At 39.3% G+C, this 25,568-nt stretch overlaps 1 protein-coding gene across 1 annotated transcript in view; it reads right to left on the bottom strand.

The window, feature by feature from the left end:
- Positions 1 to 9,086: 9,086 nt before the first annotated feature.
- The window catches only part of E2F6 (E2F transcription factor 6), an 82,625-nt gene continuing 66,143 nt past the window's right edge, over positions 9,087 to 25,568 (bottom strand). Inside the window, exon 7 of the mRNA XM_053709675.1 lies at positions 9,087 to 11,129. Within this exon, the coding sequence (XP_053565650.1) occupies positions 11,125 to 11,129 (5 nt within the window). The 3' untranslated portion in view covers positions 9,087 to 11,124. The remainder of the gene's footprint in view (positions 11,130 to 25,568) is intronic.

Here is a 25,568-nt window from a genome sequence, read left to right as displayed (position 1 = left end):
TGTCCCCACCATCTTAAGTACTGGCAGAAAGTCTGCCAGTACTAAAATAAAAGGCATCCTTTTTTTTATTTTTTTTCCCCTTTGCATATTTACATATGCTGCTGTGTAGGATCCCCCCTTAGCCCCCAACCTCCCTGTCCCCCCCAAACAGCTCTCTAACCTCCCCCTCTAACTTCTTGGCAGCCATCTTGGGTACTGGCAGCTGTCTGCCAGTACCCAGTTTACAATATATAGTATCTTTTTTATTTTTTTCTGTAGTGTAGCTGTAGTGTAGCCCAAGACCAACCCCCACCCCTCCCAGAAACCTTAGATTACTTTTTTGGGGCATTTCCCCCCCCCTTCCTCCCACTTATACTTGATCATTTCTGTAGTGTAGCGGTTCCCACCCGCTCCCTCCCCGTGCACGCGCCCGCCGCCCCCGTGCACGCGCGTCCGTGCGCGCCCCCGACTGTCCCGCCCCCCTCTGTGTCTCAGAACCCAGCGATGGCCGCCCACCCGCCTCCCACTGCAGCTCCCACCCACCAACGAATGCGGCCATCGATGTCCGGTGTAGAGAGGGCCACAGAGTGGCTCTCTCTCTGCACCGGAGGGATACAAATTGTTATTGCAGGATGCCTCGATATCGAGGCATTCTGCAATAACCGGAAAGCAGCTGGAAGCAATCAGGATCGCTTCCAGCTGCTTTCCAAACCGAGGACGTACGCCATACTGTATTTTTTCTGAGGACGTATGGCGTACGTCCTTGGTCATTAAGGGGATATTGGTTACACCATAGAAGGCAGCAGTTTTTTGTCTTACTTTAGCAGAAATGAGGCAACTTGTAAGAGGAACTGCAGAAACTAGTTTGTTGCCATGGTGACTCAGGCTGCATAGGAATTGCAATCAACTACAGGGCACATCTATCAGGGCAGGGAGGCAGCCTCTACTTTAGCGTTTGTGCCACTATGCTTTATTTCTGCTAATGTAAACAGAAAACTGTTTCATGCATTGCTATGTGCAGTATACTCTGCACAGCTTGTACTATTACAGACAGTAGTGTCCAGTAGCTGAGTAGGTGGCTTAACCCTTTGAGTGCTAAGCACTTTCCCACCTGGGTGCTAAGCTTTTTTAGGTTTTTTTTTTGTTTCATATTTTTAAAAATATATATATTTTTTTTTTCATTTTTTTCCAGATCCCCAAGACTTACACTGTTGGAAAGGTTAGGCGATTACCTTTCCAACGGTGGGTCTTGGGGGTCTTTAGCTGCTTAGATGCCTGAGATACATGCTTCTAAACAGCATGCCCCCTGCTCCTATATTTAACATTGTTAACGTTAAATAAAGTTGCGCAGTGACGTCATCACGTCATTGCGCGTGACATCACCGCGCATAACTTGATGCCCTGGCGATGCCTGTGTCAGGGTGCCAGGAATCAGACTGAGACGAGAAGTGCAAAAATAATCACCTTTATTAATAGCAAAAAATAATAAAAAGTCCACAAGTCAAATAACAAGCCAGGAGTCAAAACCAGAGCAGGTAGTCAGACGAGCCGAGTCAGGAGCTAAAGCGAATAGTCAGACGAGCCGGAATCAGCAACAAGGAAGCCAGGGATCAGGAACCAGGAAGGACGTCAGGCAGCCAGGTAATACACAGGAACTCTCACAAACGGTCTGAGACAACGCAAAGGCAAAGCATACTGAACAGAGGCCCTTTAAATAATAAGTGATGACATCACAATTCTGAGACTGCATCCTGTCTCACATGGATGATGCACACCAGTCTGGTCATAAAAGGAAGTGCAGGGAATGAGCAGCATCCCCAACAATGCACCATAGTCAGGAAGAGAGGTGAGTAAAATGGCTGCCAGCAGCACATGGCAAACAAAACAGGGAAAAAACCCTGACAGCCAGTCACTATGCAGGCCAGATCGCCGGGGCAGGAGTGGGTGGGAGCCCACAGATCTCCCTCAAGGTGGGAGAGTGCTAGTGACGGCTGTGAGCCGTCGTTAGCACCAGAGTGGGAAACTCTGCGAGGGCTCAGAGATGTCGTTAGCACTCAAGGGGTTAATATATGTAATACAGATGGTTAGGGAGCGTAGGAAAAAACATAATTTATGTAAGAACTTACCTGATAAATTCATTTCTTTCATATTAGCAAGAGTCCATGAGCTAGTGACGTATGGGATATACATTCCTACCAGGAGGGGCAAAGTTTCCCAAACCTCAAAATGCCTATAAATACACCCCTCACCACACCCACAAATCAGTTTAACGTATAGCCAAGAAGTGGGGTGATAAGAAAAAAGTGCGAAAGCATAAAAAATAAGGAATTGGAATAATTGTGCTTTATACAAAAAAATCATAACCACCACAAAAAGGGGTGGGCCTCATGGACTCTTGCTAATATGAAAGAAATGAATTTATCAGGTAAGTTCTTACATAAATTATGTTTTCTTTCATGTAATTAGCAAGAGTCCATGAGCAAGTGACGTATGGGATAATGACTACCCAAGATGTGGATCATCCACGCAAGAGTCACTAGAGAGGGAGGGATAAAATAAAGACAGCCAATTCCGCTGAAAAAAATCCACACCCAAAACAAAGTTTAAATCTTATAATGAAAAAAACTAAAATTATAAGCAGAAGAATCAAACTGAAACAGCTGCCTGAAGTACTTTTCTACCAAAAACTGCTTCAGAAGAAGAAAACACATAAAAATGGTAGAATTTAGTAAAAGTATGCAAAGAAGACCAAGTGGCTGCTTTGCAAATCTGATCAACCGAAGCTTCATTCCTAAACGCCCAGGAAGTAGAAACTGACCTAGTAGAATGAGCTGTAATCCTTTGAGGCGGAGTTTTACCCGACTCGACATAAGCATGATGAATCAAAGATTTTAACCAAAATGCCAAAGAAATGGCAGAAGCCTTCTGACCTTTCCTAGAACCGGAAAAGATAACAAATAAACTAGAAGTCTTTTGGAAATCCTTAGTAGCTTCAACATAATATTTCAAAGCTCTAACTACATCCAAAGAATGCAACGACTTTTCCTTAGAATTCTTAGGATTAGGACACAATGAAGGAACCACAATTTCTCTACTAATGTTGTTAGAATTCACAACCTTAGGTAAAAATTTAAAAGAAGTTCGCAACACCGCCTTATCCTGATGAAAAATCAGAAAAGGAGACTCACAAGAAAGAGCAGATAATTCAGAAACTCTTCTAGCAGAAGAGATGGCCAAAAGAAACAAAACTTTCCAAGAAAGTAATTTAATGTCCAGCTAATGCATAGGTTCAAACGGAGGAGCTTGAAGAGCCCCCAGAACCAAATTCAAACTCCAAGGAGGAGAAATTGACTTAATGACAGGTTTTATACGAACCAAAGCTTGTACAAAACAATGAATATCAGGAAGACTAGCAATCTTTCTGTGAACAGAAAGGGCAGAGATTTGTCCTGTCAAGGAACTTGCGGACAAACCTTTATCTAAACCATCCTGAAGAAACTGTAAAAAAAAATTCTCGGAATTCTAAAAGAATGCCAGGAAAAATGATGAGAAGACACTAAGAAATATAAGTCTTCCAGACTCTCTAATATATCTCTCTAGATACAGATTTACGAGCCTGTAACATAGTATTAATCACAGAGTCAGAGAAACCTTGCAGACAAACCTTTATCCAAACCATCCTGAAGAAACTGTAAAATTCTAGGAATTCTAAAAGAATGCCAAGAAAAATGATGAGAAAAACACCAAGAAATGTAAATCTTCCAGACTCAATAATATATCTTCCTAGATACAGATTTACGAACCTGTAACATAGTATTAATCACAGAGTCAGAGAAACCTCTATGACTGAGAATCAAGCGTTCAATCTCCATACCTTAAAATTTAAGGATTTGAGATCCTGATGGAAAAAAGGACCTTGCGATAGAAGGTCTGGTCTTAACGGAAGAGTCCACGGTTGGCAAGTGGCCATCCGGACAAGATCCGCATACCAAAACCTGTGAGGCCATGCTGGAGCCACCAGCAGAACAAACGAGCACTCCTTTAGAATCTTGGAAATCACTCTTGGAAGAAGAACTAGAGGCGGAAAGATATAGGCAGGATGATACTTCCAAGGAAGTGACAATGCATCCACTGCCTCCGCTTGAGGATCCCTGGATCTGGACAGATACCTGGGAAGCTTCTTGTTTAGATGAGAAGCCATCAGATCTATTTCTGGAAGTCCCCACATTTGAACAATCTGAAGAAATACCTCTGGGTGAAGAGACCATTCGCCCGGATGTAACGTTTGGCGACTGAGATAATCCGCTTCCCAATTGTCTATACCTGGGATATGAACCGCAGAAATTAGACAGGAGCTGGATTCCGCCCATACCAGTATTCGAGATACTTCTTTCATAGCCAGAGGACTGTGAGTCCCTCCTTGATGATTGACATATGCCACGGTTGTGACATAATGTCCGTCTGAAAACAAATGAACGACTCTCTCTTTAGAAGAGGCCATGACTGAAGAGCTCTGAAAATTGCACGGAGTTCCAAAATGTTGATTGGTAATCTCACCTCCTGAGATTCCCAAACCCCTTGTGCTGTCAGAGACCCCCAAACAGCTCCCCAACCTGTCAGACTTTCATCTGTTGAAATCACAGTCCAGGTCGGAAGAACAAAAGAAGCCCCCTGAACTAAACAATGGTGGTCTGTCCACCACGTCAGAGAGTGTCGTACAATCGGTTTCAAAGATATTAATTGAGATATCTTTGTATAATCCCTGCACCACTGGTTCAGCATACAGAGCTGAAGAGGTCGCATGTGAAAACGAGCAAAGGGGATCGCGTCCGATGCAGCAGTCATAAGACCTAGAATTTCCATGCATAAGGCTACCGAAGGGAATGATTGAGACTGAAGGTTTCGACAAGCTGAAACCAATTTTAGACGTCTCTTGTCTGTCAGAGACAGAGTCATGGACACTGAATCTATCTGGAAACCTAAAAAGGTTACCCTTGTCTGAGGAATCAATGAACTTTTTGGTAAATTGATCCTCCAACCATGTTCTTGAAGAAACAATACAAGTCGATTCGTATGAGATTCTGCTAAATGTGAAGACTGAGCAAGTACCAAGATATCGTCCAAATAAGGAAATACCACAATACCCTGTTCTCTGATTACAGACAGAAGGGCACCGAGAACCTTTGTAAAAATCCTTGGAGCTGTTGCTAGGCCAAACGGCAGAGCCACAAACTGGTAATGCTTGTCTAGGAAAGAGAATCTCAGAAACTGATAGTGATCTGGATGAATCGGAATATGCAGATATGCATCCTGTAAATCTATTGTGGACATATAATGCCCTTGCTGAACAAAAGGCAGAATAGTCCTTATAGTTACCATTTTGAATGTTGGTATCCTTACATAATGATTCAATATTTTTAAATCCAGAACTGGTCTGAATGAATTCTCCTTCTTTGGTACAATGAAGAGATTTGAGTAAAACCCCAGCCCCTGTTCCAGAACTGGAACTGGCACAATTACTCCAGCTAACTCTAGATCTGAAACACATTTCAGAAATGCTTGAGCCTTCACTGGATTTACTGGGACACGGGAAAGAAAAAAATCTTCTTGCAGGAGGCCTTATCTTGAAGGCCTATTCTGTACCCTTGTGAAACAATGTTCTGAATCCAAAGATTGTGAATCGAATTGATCCAAATTTCTTTGAAAAATCGTAATCTGCCCCCTACCAGTTGGGCTGGAATGAGGGCCGCACCTTCATGTTGACTTGGGAGCTGGCTTTGGCTTTCTAAAAGGCTTGGATTTATTCCAGACTGGAGATGGTTTCCAAACTGATACCGCTCCTGTAGGGGAAGGATCAGGCTTTTGTTCCTTATTGTGACGAAAGGAACGAAAACGATTAGTAGACCTAAATTTACCTTTAGATTTTTTATCCTGTGGTAAAAAAGTTCCTTTCCCCCCAGTAACAGTTGAAATAATGGAATCCAACTGTGAACCAAATAATTTATTACCCTGGAAAGAAAGGGAAAGCAAAGTTGACTTGGAAGACATATCAGCATTCCAAGTTTTAAGCCATAAAGCTCTTCTAGCTAAAATAGCTAGAGACATATACCTGACATCAACCCTAATGATATCAAAGATGGCATCACAAATAAAATTATTAGCATGTTGAAGAAGATTAACAATGCTATGAGAATTATGATCTGTTACTTGCTGCGCTAAAGCTTCCAACCAAAAAGTTGAAGCTGCAGCAACATCCGCTAAAGATATAGCAGGTCTAAGAAGATTACCTGAACATAAGTAAGCTTTCCTTAGAAAGGATTCAATTTTTCTATCTAAAGGATCCTTAAATGAAGTACTATCTGCCGTAGGAATAGTAGTACGTTTAGCAAGAGTAGAGATAGCCCCATCGACCTTAGGGATTTTGTCCCAAAACTCTAATCTGTCAGATGGCACAGGATATAATTGCTTAAAACGTTTAGAAGGAGTAAATGAATTACCCAAATTATTCCATTCCCTGGAAATTACTTCAGAAATAGCATCAGGGACAGGAAAAACTTCTGGAATAACTACAGGAGATTTAAAAACCTTATTTAAACGTTTAGATTTAGTATCAAGAGGACCAGAATCCTCTATTTCTAATGCAATTAAGACTTCTTTAAGTAAAGAACGAATAAATTCCATTTTGAATAAATATGAAGATTTATCAGCATCAACCTCTGAAACAGAATCCTCTGAACCAGAGGAATCATTATCAGAATGATGATGTTCATTTAAAAATTCATCTGAAAAATGAGAAGACCTTTTACGTTTACTAGAAGGAGGAATAACAGACATAGCCTTCTTAATGGATTTAGAAACAAAATCTCTTATGATAACAGGAACACTCTGAGTATTAGATGTTGATGGAACAGCAACAGGTAATGTAACATTACTAAAGGAAATATTATCTGCATTAACAAGTTTGTCATGACATTCATTACAAACAACAGCTGGAGGAACAGATACCACAAGTTTACAGCAAATACACTTAACTTTGGTAGATCCAGCATCAGGCAGCGATTTTCCAGAAGTATCTTCTGATTCAGGATCAATCTGAGACATCTTGCAATATGTAAAAGAAAAAACAACATATAAAGCAAAATTGATCAAATTCCTTAAATGACAGTTTCAGGAATGGGAAAAAATGCCAGTGAACAAGCTTCTAGCAACCAGAAGCAAATAAACAATGAGACTTAAATAATGTGGAGACAATAATGACGCCCATATTTTTTGGCGCCAAAAAAGACGCCCACATTATTTGGCGCCTAAATGCTTTTAGCGCCAAAAATTACGCCACATCCGGTAACGCCAACATTTTTGGCGCAAAAACGTCAAAAATGACGCAACTTCCGGCGACAAGTATGACGCCGGAAATAACAAAGAAAAATTTTTTGCACCAAAAAAGTCTGCACCAAGAATGACGCAATAAAATGAAGCATTTTCAGCCCCCGCGAGCCTAACAGCCCACAGGGAAAAAAGTCAAATTTTAAGGTAAGAAAAAAAAAAATTGATTATTCAAATGCATTATCCCAAATAATGAAACTGACTGTCTGAAATAAGGAATATTGAACATCCTGAATCAAGGCAAATAAATGTTTAAACACATATATTTAGAACTTTATATAAAAGTGCCCAACCATAGCTTAGAGTGTCACAAAAATAAGACTTACTTACCCCAGGACACTCATCTACATGTAGTAGAAAGCCAAACCAGTACTGAAACGAGAATCAGTAGAGGTAATGGTATATATAAGAGTATATCGTCGATCTGAAAAGGGAGGTAAGAGATGAATCTCTACGACCGATAACAGAGAACCTATGAAATAGACCCCGTAGAAGGAGATCATTGAATTCAAATTGGCAATACTCTCTTCACATCCCTCTGACATTCACTGCACGCTGAGAGGAAAACCGGGCTCCAACCTGCTGCGGAGCGCATATCAACGTAGAATCTAGCACAAACTTACTTCACCACCTCCACAGGAGGCAAAGTTTGTAAAACTGATTTGTGGGTGTGGTGAGGGGTGTATTTATAGGCATTTTGAGGTTTGGGAAACTTTGCCCCTCCTGGTAGGAATGTATATCCCATACGTCACTAGCTCATGGACTCTTGCTAATTACATGAAAGAAAAGTGAGCTGTGTGAGGAAGGAATACAAACTATAGTATCATACAGTTCATAACAGGAAATGACAACACAGCCAAGTTCACATTCAATTTTAACAACCTTAGAAGCAAGATTTTTAATACATATACTGTATATTGCAAAATGCTAAGAAATTATTTTTTTTCAAATATTGTACTTTATTTTGTTTTATGTTAAAGGGGCAAGTCACTGTGCACCAATAATAGAAAAGACAACAGGTTATGTCAGCAGGAGACCCTGCATCAGCAGCAGGTGCAACATAGGCCCTAACATGAAGACTATCCACCCTTACAAGCTTTTATACTATGACTACTAATAAACAGATACATGGTATTAACAGAATATGCAATTTTCAGAACACGCAAATGCTACATGCTTAAAATATGTTGCTACCCGCCACCTTGTTACCGATCAGAGTTGTAAAACTACCAAAGCAGAAAATCAAAATCACTCTGTGAATTAAAATATTAACTCTAGATGGATACACCTGCAATGTGAGATAACATTGTACTGAGATTATTTTTGGAAGTTGTGGGTCTGCAATGCAGGGCTGTTATATGACAGGGCATAAGTGTTGTTTATAACACTGTATATAAGGTTTATAACTTAAATAAACGTAAACTTCTGTAGATCAATAGAATGAATACTTCAGCAGATTTATGAGATGGTAACTGGGGGGGGGGGGGGGGGGTTGACAAAAGTGTAACGTGAGATTTATAAAAAAGGTATAGAAAGTGCAAATACCTCCAAAATAGAGGAGCTACAGAGAGACAAAGGAGACAAAGGAAACACGATTAATAGGTAGTCATCAAGTAGGAAACTAAAAAAAGTCTCAGTTTAACACCACAGTTTATACATTCTTTTTTGTAAGGTACACAGGGCACACACACCACCTTGAAAAACATGCAAGAAAAACACCAAAATTAAATTACTTGACATGATTTAATAAAGTCTCAAATATAAATTCCAAATGAGTTAAAAATTAAATATACAAAAGACAAAAAAAAAGTACGATGCTACATCCATACAAATTCATTGGCTGCTGAAGATCATTTGGCAGTCAGGGTGTTAATGCACTAGCACTGGGTATGCATCTTGCTTGCACATGATCTGTGAAAATTCTTCTGGCAAGAAACTACTTCTCTCAATAATTCATAAATAAAATAGCATTCATGATGACATTCGATTACACTGATACCAAACTACCTGTCGATTTCAGTGCATAATTCATGTAAACCCAATATTTAGTTTTGTACAATAACCTTGTTTGCAAAAGGACATTTTTTTTCAACTATATTTATATTAAATAAAATGTACCTATTAGTATGCAAACAACCTACGTTAAAGGGACATGAAACCCATTTTTTCTCTCATAATTCAGATAGAACATACAATCTTAAACAACTTTCCAATTTACTTCTATTATCTAATTTGCTTCATTCTCTTGGTATCCTTTGTTTAAGGAGCAGCAATGCACTACTGGGAGATAGCTGCAACCCAATGACAAGAGGCATATTTGTGCAGCCACCAATCAAGCAGCTTTTGAGCCTACCTAGGTGTACTTTTCAACAAATTATATAAAGTGAACAAGACAAATTAGATAATAGAAATAAATGGGAAAGTTATTTAAAATGACATGCTCTATCTGAAGCATGAAAGAAAAACGTTGGATTTCATGTCCCTTTAAGTACAGTTGTAAAAACATGCTCTTAGTACCAGTGGCGTCACATGATTCCTAGCTGGCTTCCCAAGACCACCAAGCAAACATGCAAGGACGTGTCTTACAGCATTCTCTGCCCACTGGTAGGTACACAATGATGTGATAGAACTTTAATAAAAGATATGATTTTCCCCAAAAGCAAGTTTAGAAGAAAAACGTTTGCATTACTAATTATGATGGAAAAAAAATCTGGCCTCTAATTGATAATTCTCACTATGCCAGATATATATAAAGAAAATGGAAAGACTTTTTCCAAAATATCAGTTTGCATTCAGAATATTAACATATCTACAAAAATATTTACATATATATATTTATATACAATAAAGGTGCCCACAAAATCTGTAACTGGAATACATTAAAAGCACATTGCTAAGTCCTTGAAAAGTTGAAATCATGATTTTCCTCTATGTTGTAGTTTTTCTTGCAGATGGTACACTCCATGCAAGTGCACCGTAGCCTAATCCCAAGGCAAATAGCTACTTCCATAATAGCTATAGTATAAACATGAGAAGACACAACTAAAATACATACTTAAAACAGGAAGGCAATCCCATTGCAAATGCTTCAACAAAGCCAGAATTTCTCTATTTAAAAGGTATAATAAAGACCAAATTAAACTTCCATGATTCAGACAGAACATGCTATTTTAAACAAAGTTCAAATGTATTTATATTATCTAATTTGCTTGGTCATGTTGGTATCCATTGTTGAAAAACATACATAGGCTCAGGAGCAGCAATGCACACTGGGAGCTAGCTGCTGATGGTGGCTGCACATGCCTCCTGTCATTGGCTCACCCAAGGTGTTCAGCTTGCTCCTAGTAGTGCATTGTTGCTCCATCAGCAAAGAATACCAAGAGAACTTGAAAATCCTATCTTCTATTTGGACCATGAAAGAAAAAATTAGGGTTTCATGTCCCTTTAAGCATAACTGGTTCTGTCCTTATATTTGTATAACTTTATAGAGACATCATCCAAAAAATAAGAAAGGTGTAATGGGTGATATAAACCTGTTACATGCCTTTACATATTCATATTTAAATCCCATTTCAAATCAGGTTAAATTTAGCGATGGAATATTAACTCCTGTAATGAAGTGAATCTTGCTTTCCTCCTTTAAAGCTTGGACACTTTGGAAAAGTCGTTGAACAGTCGTATATACAGTATGCTTCAAAAAGTGACAGTGCAAAAGCTCACTGCATGGATAAGCCAGTTGGATTTTCAAAAATCATATGAAAATCAATCTGGAAAATAAAACATTTAATGTTTTAGTCACAAAGTTAAAGGAATATAAACAGGGGTAGAAAAACAAAATTATTCTTTACTGGTCAGGGAGAAAAGTTACTATAACAGAGGGGAAAAACAATAAATAAAAAGAATACTAGTCCACTCAATGTTAAAGCATGGAAAAACAAAATGTATGCTTACCTGATTAAAAATGTATTTCTCTTTCATAGTGATGAGAGTCCACAATCCATTACTGCTGGAATTCAACTCCTGGCCATCAGGAGGAGACAAAGATTCCCAAAGCTTCCAAGAGCACTACCACCTCACTGGTATGCCAGACTAGCATATAGCCAAGCAATTAGAAGTAGACGGGGGAAAAAAAAGAAAAAAGGGTAGGAAGGGACAAAGCAGGGAATACAGAGTTCAAATTAGAACTGTCACCAGAATATGTTTTTTCCTTTTAAATAACTAAAACAATTGGGTGAGACTCGTGGACTTACCACCACGAAAGAAAATAATTTATCAGGTAAGAATACATTTTGTTTACTTTCATAAGATGGTGAGAGTCCGTGATCCATTACTCCTGGGAACTCATAGTAATTTGGGTGAGACAATGTTTTCTTTTGAAAAGGCAGGCACCTAATTCCCAGACACTGCTGCCTGAAGGCCTTTCCATCCAAGAACCCTTCAGAAGAAGCAAAAACATCAAAAATGGTAGAATTAACATAAAGTATGCAGGGGTGACGATATTACTGCCTTGCAAATTTGTTCAGTAGAAGCATCATTTAAATGCCCAGGAAGTGGAAACTAATCTGGTGGAATGGGTTGTTATATGTACTGGGAATACTTACCGCCTCTCCAAGTAAGCCTTGTGGATTAAGAGTTTTAGCCAAGAAGCTAAAGAAGCTGCTGTGACCTTCTGGCCTTTATGTGGACTAAAGAAATGGATAAATAGAGAATATTGCCTAAAATCCTTCTTAGTCTGCAGGTAACACTTTTATGTAGCAGTCTTTCATTAAAATTGAGGATTAGAACAAAGAGAAGGAACAATAATTCCCTGATTAAAGTTTTTAGAAATCCTTCTGGCAGAAGACTCTGCTAGAAGAAACAAGACTTTCCAAGAGAGAAAACTGAATGTCCAAACTATGTGTGGGATTAAAAGGCATAACCCGCAGAATTCTAAAACCAAAATAGGCTCCATGGAGGAGATATTGGATAATTACAGGACTGATCTTGACTAAATGTTTGAACAAAACTCTGAATGTCAGGAAGTTTTGCAATTTGTTACGGTACAATACAGGCAAGGCTGAAATCTGACCTTTTAAAGAGCTAGCAGATAAACCCTAACCTAAATATTCTTAAAAAAAATAAAGAATTTGAGGAATTCTGAAAGAATATTACCCAAATTATTTCCAAAATTCATGCATACCGTTTGTAACAACTTTTCAATTTACTTCTAGTTTCTAATTTGCTAAGTTCTCTTAGAATCCTTTGTTGGAAAGCTTACCTAGGTAGGTTTAGGAGCTGGGAACTAGCTGCTGATTAGTGGCTGCATATATTCCTATTGCCATTGGCTTACTGATGTGTTCAGCTTGCTCCTAATAGTGCATTGCTCCTTCAACAAAGGATTCCAAGAAAATATAGCTAAATTTATAAAAGAAGTCAAATAGAAAGAAAAATGTATGCTCTACCTGAATCTTGAAAGAAAAATCTTGGGCTTCATGTCCCTTTAAGTTTTTTTTTTAACTACCCCATCAAGACATAGGACAGTCCTCTCTAGTGCCCCTTGTTAAGATAAAAGGCTGAGATATCCAATTATTGATCACCAAGTTTGCAATTGATTAAGAGTATATATTTCTCACTAAATGTGAGAAAAACATAATTTATGTAAGAACTTACCTGATAAATTCATTTCTTTCATATTAGCAAGAGTCCATGAGCTAGTGACGTATGGGATATACATTCCTACCAGGAGGGGCAAAGTTTCCCAAACCTCAAAATGCCTATAAATACACCCCTCACCACACCTACAAATCAGTTTAACGAATAGCCAAGAAGTGGGGTGATAAGAAAAAAATGCGAAAGCATGAAAAATAAGGAATTGGAATAATTGTGCTTTATACAAAAAAATCATAACCACCACAAAAAAAGGGTGGGCCTCATGGACTCTTGCTAATATGAAAGAAATGAATTTATCAGGTAAGTTCTGACATAAATTATATTTTCTTTCATGTAATTAGCAAGAGTCCATGAGCTAGTGACGTATGGGATAATAAATACCCAAGATGTGGAACTTCCACGCAAGAGTCACTAGAGAGGGAGGGATAAAATAAAGACAGCCAATTCTGCTGAAAAAATAATCCACAACCCAAAATAAAGTTTTAATCTTATAATGAAAAAAACTGAAATTATAAGCAGAAGAATCAAACTGAAACCGCTGCCTGAAGTACTTTTCTACCAAAAACTGCTTCAGAAGAAGAAAACACATCAAAATGGTAGAATTTAGTAAAAGTATGCAAAGAAGACCAAGTGGCTGCTTTGCAAATATGATCAACCGAAGCTTCATTCCTAAACGCCCAGGAAGTAGAAACTGACCTAGTAGAATGAGCTGTAATCCTTTGAGGCGGAGTTTTACCCGACTCGACATAAGCATGATGAATCAAAGATTTTAACCAAGATGCCAAAGAAATGGCAGAGGCCTTCTGACCTTTCCTGGAACCGGAAAAGATAACAAATAGACTAGAAGTCTTTCGGAAACCTTTAGTAGCTTCAACATAATATTTCAAAGCTCTAACTACATCCAAAGAATGCAACGATCTTTCCTTAGAATTCTTAGGATTAGGACATAATGAAGGAACCACAATTTCTCTACTAATGTTGTTAGAGTTCACAACCTTAGGTAAAAATTTAAATGAAGTTCGCAACACCGCCTTATCCTGATGAAAAATCAGAAAAGGAGATTCACAAGAAAGAGCAGATAACTCTGAAACTCTTCTAGCAGAAGAGATTGCCAAAAGGAACAGGACTTTCCAAGAAAGTAATTTAATGTCCAGAGAATGCATAGGTTCAAACGGAGGAGCTTGTAAAGCCCCCAGAACCAAATTCAAACTCCAAGGAGGAGAGATTGACTTAATGACAGGTTTGATACGAACCAAAGCCTGAACAAAACAATGAATATCAGGAAGATTAGCAATCTTTCTGTGAAACAACACAGAAAGAGCAGAAATTTGTCCTTTCAAAGAACTTGCAGACAAACCTTTATCCAGACCATCCTGAAGAAATTGTAAAATTCTAGGAATTCTAAAAGAATGCCAGGAAAAATGATGAGAAGAGCACCAAGAGATGTAAGTCTTCCAGACTCGATAATATATCTTCCTAGATACAGATTTACGAGCCTGTAACATAGTATTAATTACGGAGTCAGAGAAACCTCTATGACTGAGAATCAAGCGTTCAATCTCCATACCTTCAAATTTAAGGATTTGAGATCCTGATGGAAAAAAGGACCTTGTGATAGAAGGTCTGGTCTTAACGGAAGAGTCCATGGTTGACAAGTAGCCATCTGAACAAGATCCGCATACCAAAACCTGTGAGGCCATGCTGGAGCCACCAGCAGAACAAACGAACGCTCCTTTAGAATCTTGGAAATCACTCTTGGAAGAAGAACTAGAGGCGGAAAGATATAGGCAGGATGATACTTCCAAGGAAGAGACAATGCATCCACAGCTTCCGCCTGAGGATCCCTGGATCTGGACAGATACCTGGGAAGCTTCTTGTTTAGATGAGAAGCCATCAGATCTATTTCTGGAAGTCCCCAGAATTGAACAATCTGAAGAAATACTTCTGGGTGAAGAGACCATTCGCCCGGATGTAATGTTTGGCGACTGAGATAATCCGCTTCCCATTTGTCTATACCTGGGATGTGAACCGCAGAAATTAGACAGGAGCTGGATTCCGCCCATACAAGTATTCGAGATACTTCTTTCATAGCCAGAGGACTGTGAGTCCCTCCTTGATGATTGACATATGCCACGGTTGTGACATTGTCCGTCTGAAAACAAATGAACGACTCTCTCTTTAGAAGAGGCCACGACTGAAGAGCTCTGAAAATCGCACGGAGTTCCAAAATGTTGATCGGTAATCTCACCTCCTGAGATTCCCAAACCCCCTGTGCTGTCAGAGACCCCCATACAGCTCCCCAACCTGTCAGACTTGCATCTGTTGAGATCACAGTCCAGGTTGGAGGAAAAAAAGAAGCTCCCTGAACTAAACGATGGTGGTCTGTCCACCACGTCAGAGAGTGTCGTACAATCGGTTTCAAAGATATTAATTGAGATATCTTTGTATAATCCCTGCACCACTGGTTCAGCATACAGAGCTGAAGAGGTCGCATGTGAAAACGAGCAAAGGGGATCGTGTCCGATGCAGCAGTCATAAGACCTAGAATTTCCATGCATAAGGCTACCGAAGGGAATGATTGAGACTGAAGGTTTCGACAAGCTGAAACCAATTTCAGACGTCTCTTGTCCATTAACAACAGAGTCATGGACACTGAATCTATCTGGAAACCTAAAAAGGTTACCCTTGTCTGAGGAATCAACGAACTCTTTGGTAAATTGATCCTCCAACCATGTTCTTGAAGAAACGATACAAGTCGATTCGTATGAGATTCTGCTAAATGTGAAGACTGAGCAAGTACCAAGATATCGTCCAAATAAGGAAATACCACAATACCCTGTTCTCTGATTACAGATAGTAGGGCACCGAGAACTTTTGAAAAAATCCTTGGAGCTGTTGCTAGGCCAAACGGCAGAGCCACAAACTGGTAATGCTTGTCTAGAAAAGAGAATCTCAGAAACTGAAAGTGATCTGGATGAATCGGAATATGCAGATATGCATCCTGTAAATCTATTGTGGACATATAATGCCCTTGCTGAACAAAAGGCAGAATAGTCCTTATAGTTACCATTTTGAATGTTGGTATTCTTACATAACGATTCAATATCTTTAAATCCAGTACTGGTCTGAAGGAATTCTCCTTCTTTGGCACAATGAATAGATTTGAGTAGAACCCCAGACCTTGTTCCAGAACTGGAACAGGCACAATTACTCCAGCCAACTCTAGATCTGAAACACATTTCAGAAACGCTTGAGCCTTCACTGGATTTATTGGAACGCGAGAAAGAAAAAAATCTTCTTGCAGGAGGCCTTATCTTGAAACCTATTCTGTACCCTTGAGAAACAATGTTCTGAATCCAAAGACTATGAATCGAATTGATCCAAATTTCTTTGAAAAAACGTAATCTGCCCCCTACCAGCTGCGCTGGAATGAGGACCGCACCTTCATGTGGACTTGGGAGCTGACTTTGGCTTTCTAAAAGGCTTGGATTTATTCCAGACTGGAGATGGTTTCCAAACTGATACCGTTCCTGTTGGGGAAGGATCAGGCTTTTGTTCCTTATTGTGACGAAAGGAACGAAAACGATTAGCAGCCCTATATTTACCTTTGGATTTTTTATCCTGTGGTAAAAAAGTTCCTTTCCCCCCAGTAACAGTTGAAATAATAGAATCCAACTGTGAACCAAAAATGTATTACCTTGGAAAGAAAGGGAAAGCAAAGTTGACTTAGAAAACATATCAGCATTCCAAGTTTTAAGCCATAAAGCTCTTCTAGCTAAAATAGCTAAAGACATATACCCGACATCAACCCTAATGATGTCAAAGATGGCATCACAAATAAAGTTATTAGCATGTTGAAGAAGATTAACAATGCTATGAGTATTATGGTCTGTCACTTGTTGTGCTAAAGCCTCCAACCAGAAAGTTGAAGCTGCAGCAACATCCGCCAAAGATATAGTAGGCCTAAGAAGATTACCTGAACATAAATAAGCTTTTCTTAGAAAGGATTCAATTTTCCTATCTAAAGGATCCTTAAAGGAAGTACTATCTGCCGTAGGAATAGTAGTACGTTTAGCAAGAGTAGAGATAGCCCCATCAACCTTAGGGATTTTGTCCCAAAACTCTAATCTGTCAGATGGCACAGGATATAATTTCTTAAACCTTTTAGAAGGAGTAAATGAATTACCCAGATTATTCCATTCCCTGGAAATTACTTCAGAAATAGCATCAGGGACGGGAAAAACCTCCGGAATAACTACAGGAGGTTTAAAAACCGTATTTAAACGTTTAGATTTAGTATCAAGAGGACCAGAATCCTCTATTTCTAATGCAATTAAGACTTCTTTAAGTAAAGAACGAATAAATTCCATTTTAAATAAATATGAAGATTTATCAGTGTCAATCTATGAAACAGAATCCTCTGAACCAGACAAATCATCATCAGAAACAGAATCAGAAAGATGTTGTTCATTTAAAAATTCATCTGGAAAATGAGAAGTTTTAAAAGACCTTTTACGTTTACTGGAAGGAGGAATAACAGACATAGCCTTCCTAATAGATTTAGAAACAAAATCTCTTATATTAAAAGGAACACCCTGAGTATTAGATGTTGACTGAACAGCAACAGGTAATTGAACATTACTAAAGGAAATATTATCTGCATTAGCAAGTTTATCATGACATTCATCACAAACAACAGCCGGAGGGACAGTTACCACAAGTTTACAGCAAATACACTTAACTTTGGTAGATCCAGCATCAGGCAGCGATTTTCCAGAAGTAGCTTCTGATTCAGGGTCAATCTGAGACATCTTGCAATATGTAATAGAAAAAACTACATATAAAGCAAAATTTATCAAATTCCTTAAATGACAGTTTCAGGAATGGGAAAAAATGCCAATGAACAAGCTTCTAGCAACCAGAAGCAAATAAACAACTAGACTTAAATAATGTGGAGACAATAATGACGCCCATATTTTTTAGCGCCAAAAAAGACGGCCACATTATTTGGCGCCTAAATGCTTTGGCGCCAAAAATGACGCCACATCCGGTGACGCCGACATTTTTGGCGCGAAAAAACGTCAAAAACATGACGCAACTTCCGGCGACAAGTATGACGCCGGAAATGACAAAGAAAATTTTTGCGCCAAAAAAGTCTGCGCCAAGAATGACGCAATAAAATGAAGCATTTTCAGCCCCCGCGAGCCTAACAGCCCACAGGGAAAAAAGTCAATTTTTAAGGTAAGAAAAAATGTTTTAATTCATATGCATTATCCCAATAATGAAACTGACTGTCTGAAAAAAGGAATATTGAACATCCTGAATCAAGGCAAATAAATGTTTACACACATATATTTAGAACTTTATATAAAAGTGCCCAACCATAGCTTAGAGTGTCACAAAAATAAGACTTACTTACCCCAGGACACTCATCTACATGTAGTAGAAAGCCAAACCAGTACTGAAACGAGAATCAGTAGAGGTAATGGTACATAAGAGTATGTCGTCGATCTGAAAAGGGAGGTAAGAGATGAATCTCTACGACCGATAACTGAGAACCTATGAAATAGATCCCGTAGAAGGGACCATTGAATTCAAATAGGCAATACTCTCTTCACATACCTCTGACATTCACTGCACACTGAGAGGAAAACCGGGCTCCAGCCTGCTGCGAAGCGCATATCAACGTAGAATCTAGCACAAACTTACTTCACCACCTCCACGGGAGGCAAAGTTTGTAAAACTGATTTGTGGGTGTGGTGAGGGGTGTATTTATAGGCATTTTGAGGTTTGGGAAACTTTGCCCCTCCTGGTAGGAATGTATATCCCATACGTCACTAGCTCATGGACTCTTGCTAATTACATGAAAGAAAGTACATTTAAAACCAAAGGACTTCAATGTCTGGATCAAAAAATCTCATTCTACTCTGTCAAAGGCCTTCTCTGCGTCCAATGACAGCATGGAGGCCTCTGACAGAGTGGAACCCCCAGATTATACCAAATTTCTATCAAATTCACAGATAACAGAATTTATGCTTACCTGATAAATTACTTTCTCCAACGGTGTGTCCGGTCCACGGCGTCATCCTTACTTGTGGGAATATCTCTTCCCCAACAGGAAATGGCAAAGAGTCCCAGCAAAGCTGGCCATATAGTCCCTCCTAGGCTCCGCCCACCCCAGTCATTCGACCGACGGACAGAAGGAAAAAATAGGAGAAACCATATGGTACCGTGGTGACTGTAGTTAGAGAAAATAATTCATCAGACCTGATTAAAAAACCAGGGCGGGCCGTGGACCGGACACACCGTTGGAGAAAGTAATTTATCAGGTAAGCATAAATTCTGTTTTCTCCAACATTGGTGTGTCCGGTCCACGGCGTCATCCTTACTTGTGGGAACCAATACCAAAGCTTTAGGACACGGATGAAGGGAGGGAGCAAATCAGGTTACCTAAACGGAAGGCACCACGGCTTGCAAAACCTTTCTCCCAAAAATAGCCTCCGAAGAAGCAAAAGTATCAAATTTGTAAAATTTGGCAAAAGTGTGCAGTGAAGACCAAGTCGCTGCCTTACATATCTGATCAACAGAAGCCTCGTTCTTGAAGGCCCATGTGGAAGCCACAGCCCTAGTGGAGTGAGCTGTGATTCTTTCAGGAGGCTGCCGTCCGGCAGTCTCATAAGCCAATCGGATTATGCTTTTAAGCCAAAAGGAAAGAGAGGTAGAAGTCGCTTTTTGACCTCTCCTTTTACCAGAATAGACGACAAACAGAGAAGATGTTTGTCTGAAATCTTTTGTAGCTTCTAAATAGAATTTTAGAGCACGGACTACGTCCAAATTGTGTAACAAACGTTCCATCTTTGAAACTGGATTCGGACACAAAGAAGGTACAACTATCTCCTGGTTAATATTTTTGTTAGAAACAACCTTTGGAAGAAAACCAGGCTTAGTACGCAAAACCACCTTATCTGCATGGAACACCAGATAGGGCGGAGAACACTGCAGAGCAGATAACTCTGAAACTCTTCTAGCAGAAGAAATAGCAACCAAAAACAAAACTTTCCAAGATAACAACTTAATATCTATGGAATGTAGAGGTTCAAACGGAACCCCTTGAAGAACTGAAAGAACTAGATTTAAACTCCAGGGAGGAGTCAAAGGTCTGTAAACAGGCTTGATCCTAACCAGAGCCTGAACAAAAGCTTGAACATCTGGCACAGCTGCCAGTCGTTTGTGTAGTAAGACAGATAAAGCAGAAATCTGTCCCTTTAGAGAACTCGCAGATAATCCCTTATCCAAACCTTCTTGCAGAAAGGAAAGAATCTTAGGAATTTTTATCTTATTCCATGGGAATCCCTTGGATTCACACCAGCAGATATATCTTTTCCATACTTTATGGTAAATCTTTCTAGTTACCGGTTTTCTGGCCTGAACCAGAGTATCTATCACAGAATCTGAAAACCCACGCTTTGATAGAATCAAGCGTTCAATCTCCAAGCCGTCAGCTGGAGGGAGACCAGATTTGGATGTTCGAATGGACCCTGAACAAGAAGGTCCTGTCTCAAAGGTAGCTTCCATGGTGGAACCGATGACATATTCACCAGGTCTGCATACCAAGTCCTGCGTGGCCACGCAGGAGCTATCAAGATCACCGAGGCCCTCTCCTGTTTGATCCTGGCTACCAGCCTGGGAATGAGAGGAAACGGTGGAAACACATAAGCTAGGTTGAAGGTCCAAGGTGCTACTAGTGCATCCACTAGAGTCGCCTTGGGATCCCTGGATCTGGACCCGTAGCAAGGAACCTTGAAGTTCTGACGAGATGCCATCAGATCCATGTCTGGAATGCCCCATAATTGAGTCAACTGGGCAAAGATCTCCGGGTGGAGTTCCAACTTCCCCGGATGGAATGTCTGACGACTCAGATAATCCGCTTCCCAGTTTTCAGAGCTTTAACCCTTAAAATAACGAAACCGGAGTCAGTTACAGATTTAACCCCTATACAGTCCCAGCTACAGCCTTTGCTGTGACTTAACCAAGCCCAGAGGGGAATACGATACCAAATGACTCCTTCTAGGAACTTTTCCAACTACTTTCAGGTCCTCACACATGCATCTGCATGTCTTGCTCTCAAAAACAACTGCGCAGTAATGGCGCGAAAATGAGGCTCAGCCTACAACTGGGAAGGCCCTTCCTGACTGGAAAAGGTGTCTAACATAGTGCCTGACGTTAAAAAACGTTCCCCAAGTTTATAAGTGTGAATTATCAGCATAAACATGTATAAAATGTCCAAATAAAGCAATCGATTTAGCCCATAAAAGTGTCTACCAGTTTTATAGCCCATATTAAGCCCTTTATTCTGTTTGAGACTAAGAAAATGGCTTACCGGTCCCCATGAGGGGAAATGACAGCCTTCCAGCATTACACAGTCTTGTTAGAAATATGGCTAGTCATACCTTAAGCAGAAAAGTCTGCTAACTGTTTCCCCCAACTGAAGTTACTTCATCTCAACAGTCCTATGTGGAAACAGCAATCGATTTTAGTTACTGTCTGCTAAAATCATCTTCCTCTCACAAACAGAAATCTTCATCTTTTTCTGTTTCAGAGTAAATAGTACATACCAGCACTATTTTAAAATAACAAACTCTTGATAGTAGAATAAAAAAACTACAACTAAACACCACATACTCGTAACCATCTCCGTGGAGATGTTGCCTGTGCAACGGCAAAGAGAATGACGGGTGGGCGGAGCCTAGGAGGGACTATATGGCCAGCTTTGCTGGGACTCTTTGCCATTTCCTGTTGGGGAAGAGATATTCCCACAAGTAAGGATGACGCCGTGGACCGGACACACCAATGTTGGAGAAAAAATAAATATAAGGAACATTTTGTATACTGAGTATTTACCCCCTACAAAACCTGTCTGATCAATTTTGGAAGTATTTGCTTTAGCCTATCTGCTAATATTTTCATAAAGATTCATACAATCTAAATTTAGTAATGATATAAATATAATTTGACTTTGTATTTTTTTCAACCTAATTAAATTATTAATTTCTGCCTTCATATAAGCTTTTTGATGTTTTCAGAAACATGTTAGTTTTCCATAAACTCCTTATTAGAATTGCTAAATTCTTCCCATTTTTTTTTATTATCTATAAAGGGATTCAATTTCATAAAAAGGTATGGGAAAAGATAATCTATTTAAATTGGGTCTCACAAGCCCCTCCATATCTAACACCAACAGGGTGTAGTCAGAGAGTAGAAAATCAAGAATCTTAAACTCCTTTATTCTGGAGATTAATCCCTCTGAAATCAATATTACATTTATCCTAGAGAGAGCGTTGTACGGCTTGAAGAAACAGCTGAAATCAAGATAGTCTGGATTAAAGGTTCTCCATACATCCACCACACCCGGTGCAGAGAAAACATTATGTTCACCAAAAATGGGCCGGCATCTAAACTTACATTCTTGCATTTCAAACAACATGAAAAAGGAAATTTATGCTTACCTGATAAATTAATTTCTTCTACGATATGACGAGTCCACGGATTTCATCCTTACTTGTGAGATTTATCCTCCTGCTAACAGGAAGTGGCAAAGAGCACCACAGCAGAGCTGTATATATAGCTCCTCCATTTCCTCCACCTCCAGTCATTCGACCGAAGTTAGGAAGAGAAAGGAAAAGCCAAAGGTGCAGAGGTGACTGAAGTTTATAAAAAATATAATATAATCTAAACCTGTCTTAAAATAACAGGGTGGGCCATGGACTCGTCATATCGTAGAAGAAATTAATTTATCAGGTAAGCATTAATTTCCTTTTCTTCTACAAGATATGACGAGTCCACTGATTTCATCCTTACTTGTGGGATACAATACCAAAGCTACAGGACACGGATGAAAGGGAGGGACAAGACAGGAACCTAAACAAAAGGCACCACTGCTTGAAGAACCTTTCTCCCAAAACCAGCCTCAGAAGAAGCAAAAGTATCAAATTTGGAAAATTTGGAAAAAGTGTGAAGAGACGACCATGTCGCAGCCTTGCAAATCTGTTCAACAGAAGCATCGTTTTTAAATGCTTATGAGGAAGCCACAGCCCTAGTAGAATGAGCCGTAATTCTTTCAGGAGGCTGCTGTCCAGCAGTCTCATACGCCAGATGGATTATACTCTTCAGCCAAAAAGAAAGAAAGGTAGCCGTAGCTTTCTGACCCCTATGCTTTCCAGAAAAAATATGTGCCAAGTAAACTCTAATGCAGACCAAACCGTAACACAGAGTCCTGCATCCAGCAATAAAATTAACTGCCCTAAGTCTCCCAGCGTCCAGCCCAAGATAAGCCACCAAGGTCTTAACATACTTCTGGCAATAAAATAAATAAATAAAGGGATTTCAAGTACACCATATCCTTTTTTCTTAGTGCATACTGCTTACCCTTCCCCATATAGGGGATAATGTCAGCCTGTTCTGATGTATCAAGTCTCCCCAGAAAACAAAACACTGAACATACCTCAATGCTGCTTGTAGCAAGACATCGTTCTCCACACTAAAGATTTTCTTACACTACCTTCAGCTGCACTGTGGGAACCATCATGGATCTTAGATAATGTTTGCTAAGATCATCAACATCAGGGCAGAAAATAATATGTCTCCACTCCTCTTGGGAAGCAAGAGACTGACGATTTCCCCCTGAGAAAAATAGCACTCTCTAGCACTATTTTAAAATAAAAAAACTTCTTGATTGAAGAATCTAAACTAACACCTCACTTTACCTCTTCCTATTACTAACACAGGCAAAGAACATGACTGGAGGTGAAGGGAAGGGAGGAGCTATATATACAGCTCTGCTGTGGTGCTCTTTGCCACTTCCTGTTAGCAGGAGGATAAATCCCACAATTAATGATGAAATCCGTGGACTCGTCATATCTTGTAGAAGAAAAACATAATTTATGCTTACCAGATAAATTCCTTTCCTTCCTGGCAGGGAGAGAGTCCACGACTTCATTCCGACTGTTGGGAAATACAACACCTGGCCACCAGGAGGAGGCAAAGAAACCCCAGCCAAAGGCTTAAATATCCCTCCCACTTCCCCTACCCCCCCTTCATTCGGCAGAGGGAACAAAGAAAAGTAGGAGAAACATCAGGGCATAAAAAATGCCATTAGAAATAAAATAAAAAGGGAGCCACCCATAAAAAAAATAAACTACGGGCGGGGTCGTGGACTCTCCCTGCCAGGAAGGAGAGGAATTTATCTGGTAAGCATAAATTATGTTTTCCTTCCATAAGGCAGGGAGAGTCCACAACTTCATTCCTTTCTGTTAAGAAAACTATACCCAAGCTCCAGAGGACACTGAATAAATAATGGGAGGGGACAGAAAAAGGAGGCGGGCCCTATTCTGAGGGCACCACAGTCTACAAAACTTTTCTCCCGAAAGCTGCTTCAACTGAAGTAAACACATCAAACTTGTAAAATTTAGAAAAAGTGTGTAAGGAGGACCAGGTCCAAACATGATCCATTGAGGCTTCGTTCTTAAAAGCCCAAGAGGAAGCCACTGCTCTAGTGGAATGAGCCCTTATCCTCTCAGAAGCATGTCGTCCTGCTGTCTCATAAGATAAGCAGATGACACTCCTCAACCAGAAAGATAGAAAAGTCGTAGTAGCCTTCTGCCCCTTAAGCTTCCCTGTATAGATGACAAAGAGGAAGATTGTCTGAATTCCTTAGTAGCCTGAAGATAGGACTTGAAGGCATGAACCACATCTAGATTATGAAGCAAACGTTTCTTCGCTGGAGGAGGATTAGGACACAAGGAAGGAATAACAATTTCTTGATTAATCTTACGATTAGGGATAGGCGAATGTTTCTAAAAATTCGAAATTTAAAACGAATTTTGATACATTCGTTCGTATCGAATTTCGAATGTTTATATAACATTCTAACATTCTATTTTCGAATTTTCGTTTTCGAATTTTTCAATAAAATTCGAAAATATTCGTTCGAATAATAGAATGTTTAGCTATGTATACATTCAATTTCGAAATGTAATATTCGAATTTGAATGTGACATTCGAATTTGAAATAGTATTTCTAGTCTATAATTGTGTTTAATAAATGTAATATTCGAATTTGAATGCTACATTTGAATTCGAATGTGACATTCGAATTTGAAATAGTATTTCTAGTTTAATACTGTGTTTTAAATGTGATATTCGATTCGAATGTGACATTCAAATTCAAAATAGTATTTCTAGTCTAATACTGTGTTTTATAAATGTAATATTCGAATTCGAATGTGACATTCGAATGTGACATTCGATTCTAATGTGATATTCGATTTGAATGTGACATTCGAAATAGTGTTTCTAGTTTACAATTGTGTTTTATAAATGTAATATTCTAATTCGAATGTGATATTCGAATATAACATTCGAATTCGAATGTGACATTCAAATTCAAATGTGACATTCGAATTCGATTGTGACATTCGAATTCAAATGTGACATTCGAAAACTGTAAATAACACTCGAAAATCGAATTTTTAAGAATATTCGTTCTTATCAACATTCTA

The sequence above is a fragment of the Bombina bombina genome, chromosome 4 (assembly GCF_027579735.1).
Source record: "Bombina bombina isolate aBomBom1 chromosome 4, aBomBom1.pri, whole genome shotgun sequence".
Classification (NCBI taxonomy): Eukaryota; Metazoa; Chordata; class Amphibia; order Anura; family Bombinatoridae; genus Bombina; species Bombina bombina.
Note: the sequence above shows the minus strand (reverse complement) of the source record. Positions and strands in the feature narration are given on the sequence as shown.